Source organism: Copidosoma floridanum, unplaced genomic scaffold, assembly GCF_036245765.1.
Source record: "Copidosoma floridanum isolate Cflo_tuat_1 unplaced genomic scaffold, Cflo_Japanese_pri ptg000013l, whole genome shotgun sequence".
NCBI lineage: Eukaryota > Metazoa > Arthropoda > Insecta > Hymenoptera > Encyrtidae > Copidosoma > Copidosoma floridanum.
The window spans coordinates 29,641,736-29,659,570 of NW_028321890.1; the positions used below are offsets into that span (position 1 = coordinate 29,641,736).

At 38.2% G+C, this 17,835-nt stretch overlaps 2 protein-coding genes across 7 annotated transcripts; one reads left to right on the plus strand and one right to left on the minus strand.

Annotated features, from left to right (window-relative positions):
• Window positions 1-984: 984 nt before the first annotated feature.
• LOC106640677 (uncharacterized) lies at window positions 985-7,397 on the minus strand. Of its 3 annotated transcripts, none has more exons than XM_014354783.2 (10): window positions 6,345-7,397; window positions 6,007-6,257; window positions 5,098-5,229; window positions 3,880-4,393; window positions 3,603-3,797; window positions 2,784-3,438; window positions 2,572-2,718; window positions 2,068-2,493; window positions 1,785-1,978; window positions 985-1,711 (listed from the first exon to the last, which is right to left on the minus strand). In XM_014354783.2, the coding sequence occupies exons 1-10, from the start codon at window positions 6,675-6,677 to the stop codon at window positions 1,466-1,468; spliced, it is 3,093 nt and encodes a 1,030-aa protein (XP_014210269.2). In that variant the 5' UTR covers window positions 6,678-7,397; the 3' UTR covers window positions 985-1,465. The 3 variants fall into 3 exon arrangements, with proteins under 3 accessions (XP_014210269.2, XP_089447232.1, XP_089447233.1); XM_089591106.1 differs by having other exon boundaries at window positions 3,877-4,393; XM_089591107.1 differs by lacking the exon at window positions 5,098-5,229 and having other exon boundaries at window positions 3,877-4,393.
• A 416-nt stretch (window positions 7,398-7,813) lies between these two features.
• On the plus strand, window positions 7,814-16,839 carry LOC106640674 (stromal membrane-associated protein 1). 4 transcript variants are annotated; one of them, XM_089591487.1, is made up of 7 exons: window positions 7,814-8,497; window positions 12,814-12,947; window positions 13,547-13,718; window positions 13,796-14,353; window positions 14,428-14,645; window positions 14,773-14,937; window positions 15,013-16,839. In XM_089591487.1, exons 1-7 carry the CDS (start codon window positions 8,383-8,385, stop codon window positions 15,127-15,129), a joined length of 1,479 nt encoding a protein of 492 aa, XP_089447613.1. In that variant the 5' UTR covers window positions 7,814-8,382; the 3' UTR covers window positions 15,130-16,839. The 4 variants fall into 4 exon arrangements, with proteins under 4 accessions (XP_089447613.1, XP_089447614.1, XP_014210259.2 ...); XM_089591488.1 differs by having other exon boundaries at window positions 13,547-13,714; window positions 13,798-14,353; window positions 14,422-14,645; window positions 14,803-14,934; XM_014354773.2 differs by having other exon boundaries at window positions 13,547-13,714; window positions 13,798-14,353; window positions 14,773-14,934.
• The last annotated feature ends 996 nt before the right edge of the window (window positions 16,840-17,835 follow it).

Consider the following 17,835-nt stretch of genomic DNA (forward strand, 5'->3'; position numbering starts at 1 on the left):
TGAGTGTCGGGAAAAAATTTGCGGTTCTGGTTCAGGGACCACGAAGATACTTATTTTCCAAGTGTGTCATTTTTTTTAAAAGCTTTTATACTTAGACGCGTCATAGTTCCTTTTTATTCAAGAAAATTACAATCGTTTTAAAAGTCAAGTCAAGTAACATTGCGTTGAAAAATCTACGACATATATATTTGATTGTTATATTGTTATTGCAGAAGTTTATGTTGTTACGAATTTGTAAAAAGGCATTGTATAATTCTTGTACAAAGTATTTTTTTTACATAAATATGTATATTATGTACAATCTATGTTCAGGATGTTATATTATTCACTATCGTTTAAAGTATCGATTTTTACCATTAATAATTATTTCACACCAAAAAGATTATCTCGTTATTTAAATGATGTAAGAGTTTCAAAATCAAGACTTTTGTGTACCAAACTCTTTCAATAAAAAGTATATTTTTTGCATTTGCATAATGGTATCAAATACAAACTGTTTTTTAATTAATAAGTATTGATTAATGTTAATTTTTATTGCAATGAAATTTTAATAATATTTAAATCAACTGTGTAAAGCAATGATGCATGCCATGTGAACATGAAAAAGCTCGTGATACTGTAGCAAAACACTCAACAAAATATAATCAAGCAAAAAATTCTGCACAAATTTTAAACATATTTTTGCATTTTTATTGTGCAATTTAATGTAAAGTACTTATAACTCAATTTTTTTATAAAAATAATGATTTTAAACTGCGCGGGTAATCAACTTCTTCGTGACTTTGGATAAAAAAAGTGCGCGTAAAAATAGCCACAGAACATAAAAAATGTTTATGCTTAATAGAAAAAAAAACGAATTTTTATATGTGTGTGCATGCATAAAGATGCATATCCGTATAATTACGTATGTTAGTAAAAGTAAAAATGCATATTTATAATTTAAGTCTCACTTGATTTTTGTATGAAAGTTAAAAAAAAATAAAATTTTCGATCACAATATATTTATTTAACTGTTTTATTTACACGTATTTTAAATAATTTCAATTAATAAACAAGTTTATTGACCAAGATGGTTTGAATTGAGTTTCAGTAGACACTAAATCCAATGATTTAATTAACATTGTAAATAACGAGAAAATCTTATTTGAAGCTAAAATAAAGAAAAATAATTAAAGCCCAAATTTATCCCTAAAAAAATGTATAGAGTCTATGTGTTGGAAAAAATTATACTAAATTCCAAAAATAAATGTAACAAAGTAAATTTATTCCATTTATCAAATAAACATTTTCATTACTATTCACAATAATCTTAAGAATTATTCAAATCTGAAAATTTTTTTCATCATTTTAATATTTTTTCCAATAAAAATAACGTATTTCTCCAAAATTCGTCTTCAAGTGTAATTATATACTTATATAGTCTTTACTTAAAGCTATTTTTAATTTTACACACGTAAATAACCACTTATCTCTTCTTTTGCACTCTCTTATTACAATTACTTTGTAATAGATTCCTAACGTGAGGTTTATGTTTGTTCAGCATTGTAAATAGTTGATCGTTTGACTCTTTCAGTCCTTCACTCACTAAATTATGTCGTTGCATATTTCCCTTACACAGCTCGTTTATTTTATCCAATATAGCGTCGTCTTTGTCATTTCTACCTCGCAAATGTTCCGTATCTGTCATAGTTGCCTTAACTGTTTTGTAAGCCTGAAAAAAATTTTGCGTTTTTAATTTTTAAGCTCGTTTTTACTCTCAGAAATGGAAAAAAAGCATCACTAACCGATTTTTCAGCATCTGATAGATCTTCCAATTGAGTTTTCAGATGATGCAATTTCCATCCATTGATTTTCTGTAACACTTGTTTTTGTTGCGCTATTTCGGTTAAAGATAATTTTTTGTCATCCCGTGGTTTCACATCACTAGGTCGTTTATAATGGTGTAATCTTCCACCGTATTGATTCTTCCATGAATTGCCTGATAAACATAAATTTTCATCAATAAGTAAATTACTAATTTAAAAAAAAAAAAAAAAAAAAAAAAAACCAAAAAAACTTCAATCATACCTATCATACTGAGTGATGGTTTTGATTTGACCGGCGGAGTTTGTTGCGGCTTATTTTCCTGTTGACTTTGACTTGTTTTTTTATCACTGTACTTGTCCCTCACATTCTCATCTATATTTTCCTTTTTGATCTTCTCTTCTGTGATAAACTGCATGTCTTCATCGGTGCATCGAGCTTCAGTCAATTCGACACCAGTGAGCTGTTGCTTACGAGGCTTCTTGCGCGGAGACATCTCCACGGTCGTGTTCATCGGGATCCTCGATTGTTCGGGTTCCTCGTCAAGTCCTGGAGAGGAAGTGGCCGAGACAGTTGTTGAGCCTGAACTGTGATTACCGCCATCCCTGTCGATTTTAGGCGAACTAGGAGGGCTAGTTGTTGAGGACGCTGAGAGAGCGGCCAGCACCGGAACCAGATTCTTCACTATATCTAGAATTATACGTTGAGTTGGTTAAAAGCTATTCGTTCAATATTTTTTCAAATATATGTTAATATTTTTTTACATACTTTTTCCTGGAGAGCTATCAACATCCCTTTTTCTTAATATGCTGGGCCTAGGAGAAGCGTTCGGTTTACCCAGTGGCTCATCAAATCCTTGGTCTACGAGTAACCGAACTGGTGGCATCGAAGTTGGTCGAAACGGCGAATAGTTGCCTGAAAAACATTTTTTATTGTGGTTTTGAAAAAGCTTCTACGAATGTTCCCGTAATGCTATTTACCAGATGCATCGATGGAATAGTAAGTTGTTGAATGCGGGGATGGATGGAGGTATTGACCTTGCAGTTGGCTGGGCTGTGGTTGACTTGTGACGATCGATGCAGTGGAAACAGCAGTTGATAAAGCGTTTGCACTATTAATCGCAGCCCCGATTGCTCGCTGTAATGCCGCTCCCGACTGTTGCACCAGCTGTGGTTGTGGTTGTGGTTGTGGTGGTTGTTGTTGTTGTTGCTGCTGCTGGGGCTGGAGCTGAGGCTGGGATTGAAGCTGCGGGGTCTGTTGCTGGGGTTGTTGGGGTTGGAGAGTTTGGGGCTGTATCATCGGAGGTATTTGTTTTAGCTGCACTGTCTGAATACTCGACGTCTGAGTTGTTACTTTCAGAGGCGTGACAGTACGACCAGGTGTCAATGATGCAGGCAAGGGGTGCAACGACATGCCTGTTATTCTAGCAATAGAAGTAGGACCGGTTTGAGCAACGCGCGTCACATTAGCCGCGACTGTTGCGTTTGTCGATGTCGTCGTGATCACTCGGCCCACTGAGCTGAAATTAGCTATAGGCGCTACAGCTTGCACGACTCGGGTCGTCCCAGCCTGAGGCTGTTGTTGCTGCTGTGGCGTTGATTGCGGCTGCTGAATTTGTATTTTTGAAGTAGCCAGCTATACACAAAATGGTAAAATAATGTTAACTGTCATGCGTAAAGGAGCAATAGCAGTGCTGTTCAACAATTAAATGACGTATGTACCACTCTGTTAAGGTAACGAGTTAAAGTCATACTGAAAAATCTTGAAAATAAGTAAAAACACGTCAGAAATAAACTTACAGCTTGCTGTGGGATAACGATGCGGCCAACACTTCCAGGGGATGCACCTGCGATAGTGTTTATAGTCAATTGACGCCCTATTGATGTTTGCACAGACGTGACTGCAACTACCCTGTTTGGTGCTCCTATGACTGGAGTTGTCACAGACACTCGATTGATAGGGGCACTTGCAAGAGGCCTACTCGTTGGATTGGGCTGAAAAGCATAATATCAAAGGTTTTAATTTGTTGATGAGAACTGGCGTGGTAAAAAAATCGAGAGAAAAAATCCACACCACCTGGATTTGGGGGACTGGCCTATTTATGGCTTGAGTGGCTTGTGGCATGTTCATGACAATCTGCGGGGTGGGCGGTCTGGTTGGAATCGGTAACCGTGAGATTGCATTCGGCGCCTGGATTATCGGTGCTATTAGCCGTGTTGAAGTCGACGCCAATACTGTCGTCTGCATCGGCCTGATCGCGCTCAATGAGTTTGGATTCACTAGTCGTGGTTGTGGCTGTTGTTGTTGCTGTGACAGCGGTTGAGGCTGGGACGTTGGTGTCTGCTGAGACGACGATTGCTGCGACTGGGATTGAGTCTGTTGTTGCTGCAGCTGCTGCTGAGGTTGCTGGGTCTGGGGCTGCTGCTGCTGCTGCTGCTGTTGTTGCGATTGGCTTGTAAAGATCGTGGCGGTACCTGGACGACCCACTGGACGGCTCACTACGGGTACTGAGGGCCGCTGAGTTTGTGTGTACACAACTGAAGAAGCTTTTGTCTGCCATTGCGTCGTTGCTGTTGTTGCTGGATTAACACTGAACAAAAAGGGAAAGTAAAACTTAGTGACTTACAGTAAGTGATCGTTTGAATGCAAAGTGGTTGAAATGATACTGTTTGACTGTTGTCTTCGAACGCTTTGGATAAGCAGGTGCGCCAAAGATTTTTGCGAGCTCTAAGTCATTTATAATATCTCCTGTTGATTCATTGATTATGAAACAAGCGTTACTGAATAATCAAGTAATTGCAAATGTATGATGATTAAATCTAGAATTTCTGTTAAAAATTTGAATATATTTTAAGCAACATTAAAATAATTTTTAATTACCATTAAGCTGATAAAGACGATTGCATGAATGCATTGGGATTTTTATTAGAAAATGTCGATGAAAATGTGATTGTGAGTATTAAAAAAGTTAATTACCGAAAAATTAATGCTCTTTTTTTAAGTGGTATTTTAGAATGTTCATTGGAAAGTGTCCTAGCAACATCTGAAGTTCCATGCTCCTGTGAATCTGAACTACATAGCACGCGCACACACATCCATACATATTACATAAATAATTATGACATACAACTGTTGCTGGATCAAACAAAAGACAGTAAATAAAATGAAATACGTAAAAAAATTAATAAAAATGAATTACAATAAAGAAAGTAAATAATGATAAGAAAGCAGTAAAAGAACATTTAAAATGATAAAAATAAAAAAAAAAAAGTAAAATAAAGAAGGTTTAATTACCGAGACTTGTAAATGGTCACTGTTTTAGCAAAGTCTGCAGCACTATTATGTGGAGAGGCATCCGAGGCTCTTGAGATAGGAATATTAGCGACTCCCACAGGAGCACGAGGCTTACCACATGTTGATGAGTTACTAAATACATATGAACAAGCACACACAGGCACATAGGCACACATGAATGAATGAGATATACGTAAATATAAATTTTATACATCAAATAAAATGTTTGGATTACAAAGTACTGTGCGATAGTAACTTTTTTCTTGGTCAAGGAGCTAGGGCCCAGAGTTTCCTAGTAGAAATAATTTTCTGCTGTCGAGTGATATACAATCTATAATCCAAACAAAAATAATAAACAAATCTGAAAAAATTAATACATCTACATTTGTAAAAGTATTGGGGTTTGAATTCAGCTGAAGCGCCAATTAATTGCCAATGTGAATTCACGTAAGGTAGCAACTTTTGCAAGGTGCTGGACGCCTGGACTAGGCTCTCCAACATCAGCGCCCTCCATCTTCTTCTCCTTATACACTCTGGGAAACATTTGAAGCTTCCACAGTGGGCTATAAAATTTAAATTCCAATAGATTCAGGAGCGGCTAACCAATTGACAAAAAATTTTTCATTTATATTTCTACTCGTTTTCTTCAACTCCAAAATTGCCACAGTATTATTTAATTGTTTAAACACCAGACAGGGATGGTAAAAAAGTGTTTTCTAATTTTTCACTCTGAGCATCAGCTTCTAGACTTTACTTAACTTTGTTATATTTATAAAAAAAAAAAAAAAAAAAAAAAAAAATACACAAAAAATGCGATACTCTAATCACATGTATAATGAAATTCAAACAGCCACCACAACTTATTTTCATTTTTTTCATTTATATAAATAAATGTAAAAATTTAATTACCCAGGTCTGGAGATGGGTAATTGCTGTCCTGAATTGAGCGTTCTTACTAGTGGAGTTGCCACTTTAGAACGCGGATTTGCAATATTGGCAACGGCAGCTGGTCCTACTGGTACATGGTATGTCGATGGAATGCCAGTCACAATCTGTTGTGTTGACTGAGTACCTTGCTGTACTTGTGACTGAATTTGACGCTCTATAGTGTTTAGTATAGTGTTCTGCGTGATTATTTTAACTGTAGAGCCAGGACAAAACTAAAAAAATAAAATTATTTTTTTAAATGTACGAACACAATGATATCAAATACAAAGTAAATAACGTATTTTGCGAATAATACATACTGCTGTATTCACTATTTTGCTATTTTCAGAAGTAACAATGTTGGATGCTATTGCTGGCTTCATAAGAAGCTTAGAAGAATTGAGATCTAACGAGATAGATTTGCCCACCAAAGAAGCAGTCTGTCCAGCAACTGTCTGTGCAGTCTGGATGCTTTGCATACTACCGGACACTGCATTTTGCACATTCTGTATGTTCTGTATATTCGGCACTGTTTGCAGATTTTGTATGGTGGTCAAGTTTTGAGCCACAGTCTGTTGCACAGTGGTAGTGGCTTCTGAGACAGATTTCTCTTGTCCACTGTTATTATCTGCACTACTATTATTAGCACTCATTATTATTCACTAATAAAAATGTTAAATGCCTATATACAAAGATTTTTGCTAGCTAGTGCCTTATAAAAAAAGGCAACCTGCTTATCGTTCACCACTCGAATACTTTTTTAACAGAAAAATATATTTATTAATCACAAGTCAGCTTGACCCTTAAGTCTCAAAACTGTTACTCACACCATAGTTAAATGGATAAAAGCTCCGTGTTTCTATATATTTCAAGTCAACATGGCACTTCGTCCTAAGCATTTTTCCCAACTCGTTGAAGACTCACGATAAATCAGCCCACGACTGTTTGTATCGCTTACGCCAAGCTAAGGCGATGTTTACTATGTAGTATGGAACCCACTAATCCACGAAAAGACACTTTTGAACAACTCTTTACAGCCAGATAAAGTCCTTCCGGTACTTTTGACGGCGTCGACATTTGGTTTAGTTTGGACTGTTTAAAGTATGATGATGGACGCTGGCCGCTGGCGCTGGGTCGTTTTAGGTCGTTTCTTCATTTTCATTGGTATGTTACTCAAGTGTATATACAAAATTCACATACACACGCACTTTTTACGCAAATCCATTATTAGAGAGAGTGCGCGAATGCGCGATGGAGGTGGATGGGATGAACATTGGACACTTGGACAGACATTTTACAGTTTCCATTCACATAGGTTGGCTGGGCCAATAGAAAACGACAAAACAATGAATGAAGACGAGAGGCCATTCAGCGACTCAGCTGATTGGTCGTACGCGCGCGCCGGCTTAAATAAGTCGAACGTCGAACCGGTCGAACGTCGAACCGGTCGAACGTCGAACGAAGAACCCAACTTAACCTAACTACCCAACTTGACTAACCTAACCTTTTAGTTGCACCAGTTCAACAAAGTTTCTTCGTTCCGCGCTTCCGTTGAGATATTCCAAGTTCCGCGATAGTTTCGGCTGTTCCATTCGGGGATTCCGCGCTCTGGCGCGCTCTTCGTAAGAAATTTTTTTAATCGAGTAACGATTAAGTTTACTGATACTTTTAATATAATCATGACGACTTGACGAACAGATATAGCTAAAGTTTTGCTACTTATACACATGGCATAATCCATATTGATTCACTACACGAAGACGACATCACATTGGTTGCTCTTCTTGATTTCTAAGCATGCAGTTCTTGCTGAAGCTTTTGATCTGTCATCGCAAATAGTACCTACTTCCTTTTTTTATCAGTCTCTATAATTCGCTAACTTTTGTCTTTAGGGCTAGAAGGAATTCCTTCTTAAGAGGAGCGTGTCCGCGTCGGTCAACTGGATCGCATTAGTATAATTTTTTATATGCTATAAATATAGGTAGATGTACTTATATATACATATCGTTGCAACTGTCCTCTTCCTCTCTCCGCTTCGTTCTCGCCTTTCGACTCTTTTTGGAGAGGGTGCGAGGACTGCGAGGTGCAAGTGCAAGTCGCGCGTTGTAAGCAAGCGTACACAAGTATACACCCACCCATCTTCAATTCTCCAGCGGTTTGTTGGTGAAAAGTGTGCGTGAAAGTAGAAATAAATACACTGCACATTTCGGAGCAGCTGCCAGAGGCTCAGCTCGCGTGTGGTGTGATTGTGTTGTTTTTTTTTTTTTATTTGTGCCGATTTTTGTGTAGAGTGTACAAGTTATATTGGTACCTATTTTAATTTTATCGAGCACCTAGTGGTATATTTTCTCGGGGAAGATGTCGCGCTCGGAAAAGGAACGAGCCAAACAAATACAGGACAAGTGCCAGAACCTCCTCACACAGATGCTACGTGACGAGGACAACAAGTACTGCGTTGACTGCGATGCCAAGGGTGCTTATTATTATTATTATTATTATTTACCATATTATACTTATCTTACTGACGTATAGATTGTACTTATACGCATTTATAGTTTATAACCACACCACTTTCTCTCTTGGTAGGTATATACTTTTACGCTTATATCTTTGCATTCATTGACGATTCACCTCAATCATCATCGACTTACACAATATAAAATATATAGGCAGTTGTACATCAAAATGAGAGCCTCTTCTGTTTTAATAAAATGCTCCTACGGTTTCATCGTTTTTTTTTTTTTTTTTTTTTTTGGAGTGTTTACTCGTCAGAGAGAGGCTACGGTTACGACGTCCACGTCAGCGCCACCGCCAGCTTGCGCGTGCTTTCGTTTAGATTTACATCATGAGCTATACCTAGGTGTTTTTAGCTTTTAAGGTTTACCGGTGTTATTAGCATAATTTAAAGGTCATGTAAGGATGTAAGCTACGTTGTACAGTCGCTGCTTACATTTGTGCAGCTAGTATTTTCTAAACTTTCTTTCCACTAATGTTATTACTTTGCTCAAGTTGTTGGAAAGGAGTGGTTAGAAATCGTGGACTTTATTATCATGTGTTATCAGGCACACTAAACGATATAAGTTTCGATTTTACTCATTAAGTACTTATGTGATCATCGAGTATTTTTAACGTCATTATTGATAAATCGCGCCAGGATGCCTAATTTTGAAAACAACGAAAGTTTGAGAATCAATATAGCTTGCATAATTTTGATAATTTTCGAGATAATAAATTGAACGTGCAAACATCCATGTACGAGCTTGTTTATCAACGTTCGCGAAACAGGTGATAATATCTAGCTTCTCTACTGCTGATAAAAGTCTTGTTTGTTGTCATTGTTATATAATATGATTAAAATGAGCCAGTGGCGTGTGTAAAACATTTCGCAAATGATTTACAGGACGCTATGTATCTGTAAACGGAGCAATTATAATTAAAGAGCCGGTCACGTTTGTCGTTGTTTATGTATCTCTAATTACTGAAATGACTTTTAAAATTCTGATCCTGATCGTTGAAGCAATAAACTGTCGTGGTACTGCATGAAATTTAATAATTTTTTTTTTTTTTTTAATAACTAAATTAAAATAAATGTATATCTTTATCAAATTTTTGAATAACGCGTAGAAGTACTACTGAATACAAACACATGTATACATACCTCAATGCTAGACAGTAAACACGTAATTTTACTATAGAAACAAGAAAAAAAGAAGACATATACAGTTATATTAGCGATATGTCATTTCTCATTTTGATACGATATATACCTAATCCTGTACAAGAAGCGTCATAAAAACTAATACTGCAATCAAATACTACACGGTTTGGCAGCGATCGACGTGTGAAAAACAAAAAATTGCACCTAGATCAAAAAGGTTTATCATATATTACCCGGCCACCAACATCCACACTTTGCTGGAATATCAACTCTAATCCACGGATCATTGGCCAATTTATCGGAAAATTCTTTCGAATTGTCTAGCTCTTTGGAAGCCGGTAAATGTATAAAAGATAGAGGTCGTGGAGTAAAATCACTCCACAGTTGTAAGTGTGCAGTACACACACACCTTATCGCAGAGGGATGTAGGTAAATAATCGTCAAAGTTCTCCGGGTGTAGGTATTATACAGAGGTATTTAAGTAAAAGCCCTTGCTCCGTGCGGATGTATCGATTAACCGAGGACGACCCAGTTTCGCGAAGTATGCCTAGGCTCGGCTGCGTACTCGAGGGGGGCGTGTGTGCGGCTACCTATGTGAAATCGCGGGTGTCGTGTCTATACCGCGTTGCGATATCTTTCGACGGGCCGTTGGGGGTGGACGGGTGGGTGGATCTACGCGTGATACGCCGCACGAGGGAGGAGGGCGTTCGACGCTCGCGTTGTCGTCCGATCTTTTGCACCTATAGACTGATGCGCTTGACGAGCTTGCGACGCGTTTCTTTCACTCGCGGGGGCTTAGTACATCAGAGGCACATTTCAAGAGTATACATGCAGTTTTTCTCGACGTTTGTCCCTTTGTGTCGTCTCTCTCTCTCTCTCTCTTTACCCTTTATTTCTTCCCTTTTGTTACTTCCTGTGTGACTTCTGATATTTGAGGAAAAAAAAGAGAAAAAAAAAAAAGTGTAAATCCAAAGAACACAAAGTTTATTCAACTCAACGATCAAATGATTATACCGATGTGGGTATGGGGAAAAAATAATGTATTCATTACCCGAGTCTATTAAATAAAGCAAACTTAATTGGACATCATTGTTTATTGATCCAAAGATTGGATGATATCGGACACATAATTCTTGACAAATAAATAAATCAATGCATAACTACAATTAAAATAAGATAAAGATAGCATACATTGGATGACGATGCGAAATAAAAATGTTGATCCCGATCAATGGCATTCGAATACATATACATACCATTTATCTACGTGTATTGTTGCTACGTCACGACTTATACTATTACATTTTCCCTTCTTCCCGCTCTCACAATAAAAATCGAACTGCATCATCGCGTGCAAGCACCTTTTTTAATTTTTATCTTTGCGCCCATGCAAGATTGATCGATACACCCAAAGACGCGTATATACATATATCCGCAATTTCGTTAACTCTTACATTATCCCCCTAGACGCAATTCCACGAGTTGTAAAGTAACTCTCGCTCATACTCTGTTCGACCTGACAAGAGTATAAAAAATAAAGAAAGCGCGTGCAATGCCGTTGTAGGATTTTTTTTTGCTTTCATTTACAGCTCGCTTGTAAAACGCAAAGTTAATTAAACCCTTACGGCAAATACACACTTTTAATGTTTCATTCCAATAAGTATTATTTATAACCCAGTACCATGTATCAACAGCATGAGTATTTTACTCGTGAATTAAAACGTGTATATTTTACAAAGCTCGGAAAGAAAGATAATACATGTATATTGTGTACAGGAACTCGAAGAAGCACACGCTCTGGCAACTCGATTAATTTTCGTCTCGTATCCGCTCGCCATCGTAGGATAAACGTATACAGGGCTTTTACTCGTATACAATACACCTACTTCGTATATACGAAGGGAGGAGATGAGCGTCGGACGATAATATTGTCCATACTTACTCTGTACAGCAAGAATAGATCCACGATTATATGATCGCAGCGATGGGTGAGAGAGAGAGGGGCTTGTTCTCTCTTGGCTGGATTTCATTTTCTTGTTTTTTCCAAGGTACAGACTTTTTTTTTTTTTTTTTTTTTTTTTCTTGTGAAATAACCGAGATCAAAGCATGTATACAGCATCGGGAGGTATGTGTTAGCTTGCCTGTTGAATGAAAAAAAAATTTAAAGCGGATTGCTGGATCTGTTAACGATTTTCCAATGATATACCCCATATATTATACATACGATTCACGTAACTGTCATCTGCACATCATCGCAAAAGTTGCAAAGTCATCACGAGCAACAATGACACTTTTGTCACTTTTTGTTTTTTACCATGCTGTCGAGAAGGCGCATGTACTTATGGATGGGAAAAAAAAGACTGTAACGATGTGATACGAGGTACTGAAAAAAAGTACACGCAAAGGTGCAAGTAAGACGAGACACTAACGAATGCGAAAAAAAAAGAGAGAGAGAAAAAAGTCGAACACAATCAATTGGCGAGTTGCAAGTGTCGAGGTCGAGTTTCTTATAACCATCAGAGTAGGCAGAGGAGGTCGCGTTATACGTATACACTTATTTACCTCTTCGGGCCATTCGTGTGTATCGATACATCTAATTATCTATGTCACTTGTGGGTTTTCTAAGTACACCACCTAAGCAACGACTTCCGATCCACCCACACTCCATGTGCCAAACGAATGTATGTTTCGCGAATGTTTTCCAAAATTGTTGCGAAATAATGGAAAACATATAAGGTACCAACATTATAGTAAAATAGTGTGGAAAACCCGAAGCGGCTTTATCTAGTTGCTGCATTAAAAAGGACACGGTCGTTCCGATAAGGCAATGCGGCTAATAGCCGCTTATCGCGAATTTCAACCAGAAGATTTTTTTTCTACGCGTAATAACGTCCACCCCGCCGCCGGTGGCTGTTTATTGTTCCGCCGACTGAAACGAACATCATGCGTTATTACGCTGCTAGCTGCGATCGGCATGGAAATCGACAAATAGACACCTGTTTACACTATGAACTCTTACGACCGATGGGTTGATAATTGCTTCAATTTTTTTTTTGAAAAACAAAAACAAGAAAATAAAAATATATTAAAAAATTGACGCTCATGTGTTCTATTCTTTCGTTTGCCAACAGGACCAAGATGGGCCAGCTGGAATTTGGGCATATTCCTGTGCATCCGTTGCGCCGGTATCCACAGAAACCTCGGCGTCCACATAAGCAAAGTCAAGTCCGTCAACTTGGACTCTTGGACTCCAGAGCAAGTCGTGGTCAGTACCATAAATTACACGACAATTGCACGTTCGAAGACATATACTTACATCCCATGGACGAGTTTTTATTACATCGTTTCATGTATAACAAATAATTATATATTGTATGTACACTCGTGCACCAATGTCGGGCATCATGCATTTGATCTATACCGTGGCAGATTCTACGGCAACCTAGTCATATTCATTGGCCTTTATTGTCCTTGGATGTAAAAAAAATCCAACGTTCGCGTTTAAGCTTCGTTCGCGTTAATTGAGTGTCGCGAGCGCTAGAGAAAAACAAATAGATATTTTATGTATACGCACGTATAAAAAATGTCGAGCGAGAGCTCAAACTCGAAGACGATCATGTGTATGGTAAAAAAAAAAAAAAAAAAAAAAAAAAGAAAAATCGATCGACTAATGCAGGTATGGTGAGTGTCACACGTCGATTCGCAATGTCGCTCGGCTATCAATAAATCACCGATAAATAGTTGAATCGACGACGCCACGATTTGATTCGGACACCGCAAATAATTTGTTTAAACGGCTCGTACGCGCAAATCTATGCATGAAATTTATCGCTATTGAAAATTTTTTTTTTTTTGTTTCCCTAGAGCTTACAACAAATGGGCAATTCGCGCGCTCGAGCTGTGTACGAGGCCAATCTTCCCGACAGTTTTCGCAGACCTCAGACCGACTGCAGCCTAGAGAGCTTCATCAGGGCAAAGTACGAGCACAAAAAGTACATCGCCAGAGAGTGGGTGCCTCCGACGTTGCCCAAGGTGAATTAGTGGTCATTTCGTTCTTTCGAGGATTATTTTTTTTTTTCATTTTTCACGAGTATGACATATTGTTCGCACAACAGGTGAATTGGGATAAGGAACTGGACGAGGAGGCCGAGCGCCAGCGCAGGCGGAAAAAAGAGAGTCAAAAGTCGACGACGAGCCAGAGCTCGCTGCCGCCCGTCAAGAAACCCGAAGTAGTGCCTCAACTGCCCAAGCCCCGTACCTCGGCGAGTCCAAAGTCCAACAGGTCGAGTGGCCATCACCAGTCCGCAAGCACAGCCACTGCCGTCAGCAGCAACAGCCCCGCGAGCTCGAACACGTTGGATCTGTTGGGTCTCGACGCTCCCGAGAGCAGGGCGAGCGCGAACGGCTCCAACTCCGGTGATGACATTTTCACGTCGTTCCTCTCGGCGCCGCCTCTGTCTTCGTCCTCCTCTACAGGGCCTACCACAAATGGCACGAGCGCCACGGAGACGAACAATGGCACCAGTGTGGGCAGTGCAAACGGCTCAACAGTCAAGTCCGAGGAGGAAAGCTTCTTTAATCAGCCGGCGCCTACACCCCTCGAGAGGAGCAAAATGACCAAGGACAGCATCATGGCGCTTTACGCGACTCAGCCCAGTCAGCCTTTTGGTGGTGAGTGGCGTGGACCATCATTTTATGGATAATTACTTGAAACGTCTACTTACGCGTTCTTAATATACTTTCAGGTGGCATGTTCAACCAGCAATTCCAGCAACAGCAGCAGCAAATGACGAATATGGGAGCATTCAGTCAGCCACTGAGTCATAGCCAACCGTCGCAGTTGGGCATGCACGCGGTCAATCAAATGAACGTAGCGGCTAATCAGATGTGTATGAATCCTAATCAACTCGGTGCCGTTGCGGCAAATCCTATGGTCAACACTGTGGCCATGCAAGCTCAAATGGTGAGTATACAATCTGCTCACGCAACGTTCAGTTCTAACGCGCACATGCGCTTTGTAGTGTTTAATTAGACAACTAACGCTTGGAATATTTTTTTTTTTCTCTCCGTCACACAATTTTGTCGTACAGCAGCCGGGTGTGACAAACTCTGCTCTGCAGATGCAAGCATTAGGTGGTAACAGCACTAGCGGATGGAGTCAAATGTTGACGTCGCAAAACTTGCAACCAGCACCTGGAAGCAATCCTTTTCTTAATTTGAGTGCTCAACAGATGTCTCAGCCATTTGGACAGGTAGCTTTTTTTTAACCTTCAATTTTTACTGTTATTCAAATTCTTGGAGGATAAATAAATAAATATCATTATTAACAGCTGCCACAACAAATGGCTCAAATGTCCCTTGGCGGAATGAGCTTTGCAGCTCCCACAGGAAAACCGGCCTCGGCGTCAATACCTGGCCAAACGCTTTCCACAAATCTGTGGCAGTAACAGACTTTGGATTCGATTGTGAGAGTCTGTTCATTTGGTGTTTTTTTTAAGCTTTTATCGATCGGTATTATGACTGGTTATCGACCATTGACTAGAGAGTCTAGAAAAATCTTGAAGACAAAGTAGAGACAAACTTGAATCGAAAATAAGTATCAGCACAAAAGTGTCAATACTATAAAAATAATGAGTGAGTCATCGAGTTAATAAAAGAAAAAAGTGGACAAAAAGTAGAAGAAATGAGTCGGGAGTGTGTTTTGTGGGTGAGCCTTGTTTATCGCTCCGTGCAATCGTTGATCTTTCAGCAACGAAATATACTGTGGATGTAATACTGGGATATAGAACAACGTTATTATAATAACATACCACATGTCTAAATAGCAATCACATCATAGGTGATTACTTTTTTTTAAATCAGATATTGAATGACAGTGTGGGCATTCATCTCCAAAGTCGACGCTTCATCAAATTCATGTGTGAAAAGCAAACAAATAAATTAATTATTTAATTAATGAAACATTAAAAAACAATTTTCAATAAACCTACGTTTAGTTGATTTCTTTATTTCATAATATTTTTAATTAATTAATGTAAGATGTAATTAATCGTGTACTGTAATAGTTATTCCTGAATCTTAGACTGCATATACATACAAATATCGACTGTTTGACTTAATTAAATTAATTACGTTATGACCAAAAGTACTGGGTCTTACTGTCGTCTCGTCACGCACTCTGTGGTGTTTTTGTAATTATTACAAGAAAAAATTGTTGTAAAGTGTTTTAAAAAATTATATGATTGCTAATAACTGAATTGCATCTCGTGTGCATAAACGTCATAGAATAACACCAATTTTAATAGTGATCTTAAGAGTTTGAGTATTTTTAGTCGACCTTTTATGGTGCTAATGTTGAAAAATTATAACAACTATGTAAAAACAAAGTTATTTCCATACTTAAGGGGGGATGCGACTGACATTGAATTTAGCTGAACAACAGAAAATTTGTAACGACTGCGACTTATATATATGCTTGCTTAAAGTTGTATAAAAAAAATAAAACAGACCATGATAAAAAAGGCCTTTCCTGGATTTTTATAAAACCAATGTACGCGAGATCATTTAATAAAATTGAAAGAAAGTTGTGTTAAAGTTTTAAAGTATTGTGTGCTACTTTAATTTAGAAACAAGTATTATTGGAAATTAAAATTGTGTTAGTATGAATGTTGTGTTTGTACCTTCATAGTTGTAATATTAAAAATTTGATTGTAAAATTTTTAAGTTTTGGCAATCATTAGAAATCATGCGCAAATAAAGAATGCCTGCATTCAATGCAGTTTGCAAAGTATAATTTTTCGTTATTTAAAGTTTAGTGTGAGTACTTTAAATTTTAATCACATCCTCCCTTGATGACATTAATAACAAAATTGTCCACAGTATTTACTAAGGTCATAGTGATACAGCAGTGCATCATAAATTATTTTTTATCAAACATTGAAATGTATCATACACACTATTTAAACTTGAGATTTTTAAGTAAAACCGTCCATGTCAAAACAAAAGTCTTTTCCAATAGATGAAAAAACATTCCTTTAATCAAATCAATTGTGTACTATAGTTTTTTGAATAACTTTACACATCCAGTTTGGTTTTTAAATTACATCTCGACAAATGAAATTTAAAACATACAAGATCATTGTTCAAAGTTGTTTGTAAACCCAAAAATATGTAAGAATCTATAATATAAGGGTTTCGAATAAACGACAATAATGTTAAAATGTCAAATTTAATGATTCTCAATCACTACATATTTAATGGTGAAGATTGGTGGTGCGAAAAAAATGATGAGAAAAATTTAACAAAGAACAAAGAACGATACATTCTGCTGCTAATACATTAGCAGAGTTCAATGCACTTTGCACTCGCCTTGATTACGCCATGAACTTCATTTTATAAAAGTTCACAGTCACATCGTCACATGTCACATTTGCTGATTTGCTATACTAAAAAACGTTTTACATATTTGTGACGTCTCACTCTGTCTCACATCTCTCGCGCTTCAGGCTCTACTCACTAGGTGGCCAAGCCTCTAATAGTTCGCTCCCGTCAAGCGGCGAAATTCCCGCACGATTCATATATAAGCGCAATCTAGTCGATCTGAGCCCACATCTCTTCTGTGTCTAGCACGTCATCAGTAGCCTTCCTCTGATGGGTCCCGGCGTGCTCGAGGAGTCCTCGACGAGGACGATACACCTGTTTCACTCTCTTAGAGATGACCACACGATATATCTATATAGCAGTCCCAAGTCCGATTGGTGAGGAGTTGTAAGAAATTTCCTCCCTCATCATAGTGTGATACATTCTCGAGCCATTCGTTTCGACCAAACCCAATCCAGAAATTCTGAATTCCGAAGTTCACCGTATAATGTGCTAGATCTAAATAACCTATGGACAATAACCCTGCACAATCCTTGTGTCTACTACCTAGTGTACAGACTCTGAAGTTAGCTCTTTCATGATTTGGGAATCTATACATGAACATATCAATTGCAGCCACCATCTTCATGTATCTTGGATCTGCTGCCCATGATCCAAATGCACCCCTGGCGGGAAATACTTCTAATTGGTCGGTGCACAACCTGATTTGCTCATGGAATTTGGCACTGCAGTCTCGTTCACGCACGGCAACGCGCCCCGCACCTCTCACAACG